This window comes from Macaca mulatta, chromosome 8, assembly GCF_049350105.2.
Source record: "Macaca mulatta isolate MMU2019108-1 chromosome 8, T2T-MMU8v2.0, whole genome shotgun sequence".
NCBI classification, from domain to species: domain Eukaryota; kingdom Metazoa; phylum Chordata; class Mammalia; order Primates; family Cercopithecidae; genus Macaca; species Macaca mulatta.
In genome coordinates, this window is record NC_133413.1 from 152,984,363 (window position 1) to 152,991,643 (window position 7,281).

At 64.3% G+C, this 7,281-nt stretch overlaps 1 protein-coding gene across 1 annotated transcript; it reads right to left on the reverse strand.

Moving 5' to 3' along the window:
* Positions 1–1,386: 1,386 nt before the first annotated feature.
* Positions 1,387–4,831, reverse strand: ARC (activity regulated cytoskeleton associated protein). Its single transcript, XM_015146100.3, has 3 exons — positions 2,818–4,831; positions 2,446–2,590; positions 1,387–2,195 (listed from the first exon to the last, which is right to left on the reverse strand). Exon 1 carries the CDS (start codon positions 4,612–4,614, stop codon positions 3,424–3,426), a length of 1,191 nt encoding a protein of 396 aa, XP_015001586.1. The 5' UTR covers positions 4,615–4,831; the 3' UTR covers positions 1,387–2,195; positions 2,446–2,590; positions 2,818–3,423.
* Positions 4,832–7,281: the final 2,450 nt, after the last annotated feature.

Here is a 7,281-nt window from a genome sequence, read left to right on the forward strand (position 1 = left end):
GCCGTGAGCTCAGTGCCAGGACCCCGCAGGTGCAATGCACCCCGCCCCCCAGTGGGGCTGAGCGGGCACCACCCACCAGCTGCCCCCACAGCTTGGCCCAGGATCCCCAGGAGCAGAGCAACCCCACCAGAGGGGAGGGAAGCTTCCAGCAGCAGATGACCATGAAGGTTGTGAGGGTCAACCTGGCCGGGGTACTGTTCTCAGTCACTCAATCAAATCTTAGCAGAGGTGTTGCCCCGAAGGTCTGTCATAGGTGCTTTCAGGAAGAGCATCCTTGGGAACCTGGGTGGCCTGGTTCAGTCCCTTGAAAGGCCGTAAGAGCAGAGCTGAGGCTTCCCTGATGGAGAAGACATTCAACCGGCAGGTGCCTGCCTCAGCCTGTTCCCCAAGGTTCTGGCCTGCCCTGTAGATTTTGGACTGGCTCAGCAGCCCCTACGTTGAGTAAAACAATTCCTTACAATGAATTCGCTGTCTCCTGTTAGTCCTGCTTCTCATTGAACACTGATGGGCAGGGGCTGATCCCTACCCCAGGCCATCTCTTCCTTCCCCTCAGAATCCAGTGTCCCCACAAAGGCAGCAGAGGCTGACCTCCCACAGCCCCTTGGAATCCAGTGTCCCCCCAAAGGCAGGGGAGGCAGATGTCCCGCAGCCCCTCGGAATCCAGTGTCCCCCCAAAGGCAGGGGAGGCTGATGTCCTGCAGCCCCTCAGAATCCAGTGTTGTCCCCACAGAGGTGGGGGAAGCTGACCTCCCACAGCCCCTCGGAATCCAGTGTCCCCCCCAAAGGCAGCAGAGGCTGATGTCCTGCAGGGCATCAAGTTACCCTTGTTTCCAAGGTTTTCAGCACATGTGCTGTGAGGATAGCATGCCCTGTTTTGCAGATGAGGAAACTGAGGCTCAGAGAGACCAAGTTCATGATCTGGCAACCAGGAATGGCCGGGGTCCCCTCCCAGCTGGGGTCTGCACTGACTAGGTCCCCAGGGCTCCAGAGCCTGAGACAGCCGTGTGGGCCGAGCCCTAGTTGTAGTCCCCCCCATGCACCCAGCTGTACACCCCACATGCCAGTAGGACTTACAGAGGGGCAGGCCTCAGCTCAGCATGAATAGGGCTCCCCCAGTCAGCAGTCACCCTCACTGATGGTCACCCCAGGCCTGGAGGCAGGGCTGAGCTAGGCCTAGTGGGCTGCAGTGTGGAGCCTGAAGGTGCTTCCCCCTGAGGATCCAGGACCCTGATGGAGGCTGCCCTGTTGGTGCTCCCCCGAACCCCTGGAGACCTCGCACTACACCCATGGGGCCTTCAGGGTCACCCACTGGGCCGGAGGACCTGTGTCTGCAGCTCCACTCCTGCCCAGCCCAAGCACGCAGAAGAAGCAACATGAACACTCCAAGAAGTTTCAGTGTTTTATTAACAAAATCTTACAAAAAGTCTGTCTTTGGGGTAAGGTATACAGGGCCTGGACGGACATTTAAGGCCTGGTCTGTGCGGGGGTAAGGGGCAGGGGTCGGCCACAGCCTCATGAGGTTTCCAGGGTCTTCACAGGCTCCAGGGCTTCCCCAAAGCCTGTGCCAGCCTGTGAGGATCGGTTATGGCTTATGTGCAAAAATAAAATCTGTGGGGCTGGCAGGGTGTGGGCTAAAGATTTGTCAGAGTGGTCTGTAGGGCTGGTCCCCCAGTGGACAAGGCAGAAAGATGAACCCTGAGCCAGCGCCTGCTCAGGCTGCAGACGCTAGTAGCCCACCAGCACCAGGGTTCTGGTGTCGGGGCAGGGCAGAGTGCCTGGAGGAGCCCCAGGAGCAAAGGCTTCTGGGATCTCCTTCCTGCAGCTGGGCTCAGGGCTGCTGGGCAGGAGTAGGAGCTGTGGCCCCAGCCTTGGGGCTCATGAAAGCCTCTGGCAGAGAGGATGGCCTGGCAGCGGGCGGGGTTTCCCTGCTGGGAGGGAGGCAGGGCCCGACTCCTGCTGCAGTGGCTCTGGGGGCAGGCAGCTGGTGGCCAGCGGGGCGGGCTTCGTGGCAGGCCCTGGCCCTCACGCTGGCGCTTAGGGCTAAGCTGGGGCTCCTGCCCTCTGCTGCAGCTGACTCCTCTCTGTAGCACCCCTCTGGGCTGTCCCGGGACTTCGCCTCCCACGCAGGCAGCCTGCAAGGTGAGGGGTGTGTGATGCCCAGCACAGCAGCAAAGACTTTGTGGGAACCTTGAGACCTGAAAGAGAAGGAGAGAGGGCAGTGAGGGACCGTGCACGACAGTAGCCAGGGCTCCACAGGGAGGATCTGGGGCTGGTGGATGGCGCTGGTCTTCCAGGGCAGAGGACCCCCGACCCTGTCAGGGCCTCCCAGCTTGCCTGAGCACTGGGGAGTGGCCTGGGCCCCAGGGTGTCTGGGGTCCGGGGAGGAGTTCATTTGGCCGGGACAGCTGATGGTGGGGTCTGGGTGGGAGGGTGGCGCCCTGTTACCTGTTGTCACTCTCCTGGCTCCGATGGTGCCAGCTGCTGCCTCAGCCGGATTTGAGGACTCAGCCCCTCTGGGACCCTCCGCCTGCCATGGGTGAGTCACGAGCTGAGCTCTGATTCTTCTCCAGGCGGGCGTGAATCACTGGAGCTGGGGGAGAGAAAGCGCGGGTCCATGTGGAGCTGGCTCAGCAAACTGCCCCTGCCTCCCACCTGGCCCACTCTCCCTGATGCCCCCTTCCATGATGCCACCCCCACCCCATCCCTTCTAACTTGCTGGGGGCCCGAGCCTCAGTGGGCTCTCCTCAAAAACAGCCTCCGGGTCCCACTAGCTCTCAGATGCCCCACAGTGGGTGTTGCTTTGGGGCAGGGGCTCACCTGAGGGGCCAGGAAGCACCGGGACATCAGGTCTGCTGCTGCTGCCTCTGCAACTTCTGCTCTCCCCTGGGAGGAGGGGGAGGGGGCTGTGCTGCCCGAGGCTGGCCAGCTGCCCTGGGAGGCAGGGAGGGCGTCAGCTGGCTCTGCAGATGCTGGGAGAGGGCGGCGGCGCCGGAAGTCGAGGCTCCCTCAGCATTGGCTCTGCCCTAGCTTCTGCTCTGGGGTGTCCCATGAGCTTGGTGGCCGCTGGCCCCTGCTATCCGGACACTTGGTTTTCTGGATGCCCGGAGAGCCTGGGCATTGTAGCAGAATGAGGAAGCTGGGGTGTCCTGTGATGGCCTGAGAGTGTGGAGGGTGGGGTCCAGGCCGGGAAGACAGACAGAGGGAGGGTGATGGGCAGAACCCTGCAGGGGGGAGGGCTCTTTGATGCTGGGGTGCGGTGCCCACATCTGGATGACACGAGTGTGTGAGAGTCCTCCCAGAGCCCGAGGGGGCACCCAGCTGGACCAGGGCTTCCCCTGCAGGAGTCAGCCCCGGCTCAAAAGTCCTGGTGGGCAAAGCCACAGGCTGGATGTGGTGGGCAGGCTGGGGGCTCCGGGATGCCCTCTACTCGGGCTGGGTCCGGTCACTGGCCACGGACTCGCTGTTGGGGGCGGGCGTGAGGGTCTCCGCCTCATCCTCCGCCGGGACGTGGGGGACGGCAGGCTCCGCCGCCTGCTCCAGGTCATCCTGCACCTCCATGCCCCTCTGGATGAGCTGCTCCAGGGTCTTGGGCAGCGGGTGGCGCAGGAAACGCTTGAGCTTGGGCTGCAGGGTGCCCACCACGTACTGGATGATCTCCTCCTCGTCCGCGTCCACGTAGAGCGTCTGGTACAGGTCCCGCTTGCGCCACAGGAACTGGTCCAGCGGCTCGCCCTGCTTCTGCGGCAGGTCTAGCTCACGCTGGACGGCCTCTCGGGACAGCGCGCCCTCGCTGTACTGCAGGAACTCCCTCTTGAACTCCACCCAGTTCTTCACCGAGCCCTGCTTGAACTCCCACCACTTCTTGGCCGGCCCGTTCATGTGGTTCTGGATCTGGGACAGCCAGTACTCCTCAGAGCCGCCCACCTGCCGCAAGTACTCCTCCAGGTGGCTCAGGAATTCTCGAGGGTCCTCGAAGATCTGTGTGTCCACGCCAGGGCTGGGCTGCCCGTCCTCGCCGGGGACCCATGGCTGGTACTGCTGGGCCTCGGCGGGCTCCTGTCCGGGCAGCTCGCCAGCGGCTGGGGGCGGGGTGATGGCGTAGGGGCTGACGGTGTAGTCGTAGCCGTCCGCCTCGTGGCAGTAGCTCTCAGGACCCCCCACGCCCACGGAGACGGTGTGGCGGGCCGGCTCGCTGCCCACCGGGTACTTGCCACCGGTAGACTCCAGGCGGTCGGCCCAGCGCTCCAGGCGGTAGAACACCTCGCGCCACACGTGCATCTCACGCTTGACCCAGCGCTCCAGGTTGGCGATGGTCTCCTGGCAGCGGCACAGGCAGGCCTTGATGGACTTCTTCCAGCGCTGCGAGTCGCTCGTGGGCACGTAGCCGTCCAGGTTGCTCTCCAGCTTCCCCACCGACCGGTGCAGCCCCTTCAGCTCGCGCTCCACCTGCTTGGACACCTCGGTCAGCAGGTGCCGGTGCGTCCGCCGCACGTGCTCTAGCATCTCCGCCCGGCACTTCCCGATCTGCAGGATCACGTTGGGCTTGGCCGCGGGCCCGCCCCGCGGCCCAGGGTAGGCGTGGAGCCCGCCGCTTGTCCGGTGGTCCAGCTCCATCTGTGCGCAGGTGCTCGGGCAGGCGACAAACTCCTCGGGGCGGACGGAGGGAGGGCGCTGGAGTCCGGCGGCGGTGCCCGGCGGCCTGGGTCCCGTGTGGAGCTGCGGGGAGCGCCTGTCTGTCGCTGCGGCCCGGCGGCGGGGCTGGTGGAGCGCGCCCGGAGAGGCAGGTCCAGCTCTGCTGCTGCGGAGGGAGGACGCGGCGCCCGAGCTCTGCGCTGAGTCCGGGCCGCCGGCTCTTTATGCCGCCAGCGCGGCCCGTGGGCGGCCGGCTCGCCGAGCCCCGTTTCTCATTGGCCCAGCCTCAGGCTCCCCGCCAGCGCCCCGCCCGCGCCCCTGCAGGCCCCGCCCCGCGCCCACTCGGCTCCTGGGCGGCGAAGGTACTGGAGGTCCCACCCCTTGCACACATGGAGGGGCCGGGATGACTAATCCCTCCGCTCCGCACCTCCCACCCCGGGCGGCGGAGCTCATTCAGCCTGCGGGGACCGGAGGGACTGAAGCCGGGCACTGGGAGCCCCTCCCACGCCCCCTCCCGGGCGCTGGGCGGGCTGTCATCTCCTGCCTCCCAGGGTCGCAAGGTGGGCTTCCTCCTCTCCACTCGCCCCTCTCTTTGGGGGGCTGAAGGGGGCTGGCGCTGGCCACTGCTCTCCTGGGTCCTCACTGCCCCTGACCCTGTCCGCCCAGCTGTGCAGGATGTGCAGCTCAGCCCGGGAAGGACCCTCCCGATCAGCCTCCTGTGCCCAGGGACTCAGCAACTCTACACGCACACATGTGAGCTCCTAGATGCGGCTTTGAACTCCCACCACCCCTGCCCAGGCCGTCCCGAGTCCAGGTCTTGGGCTCTGTGTGAGGGACACACAGCCAGGCCTAGGCGCTCTCTGTCTGACCCTTGCGTTGGTGTGCATGGTGACACCTACCCGTGTGGCTGTGACTGGACAGGGTTGCCCTGTGCCCCCACACCCAGGTCTCTGGTGAGGCCCAATACTTTTCTGTGTTCCCAGGGAAATCTGGAAGCTGCTACCTGGGGGGCTGGGGTTTGGAGGATATGGAGGGGACATTAGCCCCCAGTGAAGAGAACTGGGCCCTGAAGCCCCTGGCTATATCAAGAACCTGGCCAGAGGCTCCAAGACTTCTAAGAAGATGGAAGAGGGGAGGAGAGAGGGAGACAGGGAGGGAGGAGGAAGGAGGAAAAGGAGAGGGGGAGGGGGGAGACAAGAGCAGGGAGGAGGGAGGAGGGCCGGTGCTGGCAGCACAGTGCATCAGGAGAGGCAGAGGGAAGCCAAGCTCCATATAAGGAGCGGGGCTCCGGAAGCCGAGACTCCCTCCGGAGGGAGGCCCCTTCTGCCTCCCTGGCAACCTGGCGGGGGTAGGGACGCCCTTCCTGAGTTACTCCAGTGCTGGCTGGATAGGCATGGGTCTCAGGTCCTCTGATGCTACCCGGGCATGGGTGACACACACCATTCCCCACAGCCAGAGGGCCATGAGCACATCATAGCTGACAATCAGGACACCTTGTCCCCGCTGCCAGCTGCCCTTTCCCTCTCTCAGCCACATACATGTTGCACACTCATATCACCACTCACACCCCCACATACACACTCATAGCCCCACTCTAACTCCACCCCACACACTCATGCCCTCACTCACAGCCCCCCACACACACACTCATGCCCCCCACTCACAGTTCCCACACACACACTCATGCCCCCCACTCACAGCTCCCACACACACACTCATACCCCCCACTCACAGCCCTCAGTTCCCCCCTGTCTTATTAATACTCCCTGTGTTATTCAGGCACTGAAGGGCACACAGGTACCCACTTGCTGGAATCCCCACCCTCTGAGGCCCCCCCACCGGCTCTCCCAGGGAGACCTCTCCCTGCCTCAGAGCCAGTCTGTCTCCTCCTTCCTTCCGCCCCTGGGGGGAATGTCTTTCTGTCAAAAACTCCCCAAAAATGGCTCTCCTGGCATTTCTAATTAAAGGTAAGTGGGCGGACAGAGAAGGGAGGGCGGAGGGGCACCACGGAGCTGGGAGCGGGGAGCCAGGCAGAGAAGCCTCCAGCACAGGGACCTTCCCACTGCTCCACTGCGGAATCCCGGGGAGAGGAGCTGGGTGGGCACATGCGGGACGGGCAGATGCCAGCAGCCTCGGGTGAGTGCAGCCGGCGGTCACCGAGGGCCACATGTCTGGGTTGGGGCCAGTCTGAGCCTGTAGGTGTTGTCTGGGTGCTGGGCACTGACCATGTATGTGTCCCTGTGAGAGCCAGCACTTCAGTGATCGGGGGCCAGCCCCACCAGGGTTTATAAGCTCGTGTGGCTCCTGACGTCCCCGCCAGGGCACAGCTCTTAGACCTCTGGCCAGCAGTGGCCTCCAGCTGCCACCCCCACCTGAGGCATCAGCAAGCTGACAAGGAGGCAGGACTGGGGACACGTGAGCCAAGGTCGCAGGAGGTGCCACTGCCTCAGTTCCCTCACCCGTGTGGAGGGAGGCAGGTCTGGAGAAGGGTGAGTGCCCAAGGTGGCCTGGTGAGCAAGGCAGAGCTGGGCAGGAGCCAGCCCCTTGGTGAGGAATCCTGGTGTCCTCTGCTCAATGCCCCATGGCCTGTCACCACCCCGGTCACCTGCTGAACAACAAGGCCAGAAGTGGCCAAGCAGAGACCGGTGG

Coding starts and splice junctions, on each gene's coding strand:
- ARC (XM_015146100.3), bottom strand. CDS start 4,614: ATGGAGCTGGACCACCGGACAAGCGGCGGGCTCCACGCCTACCCTGGG.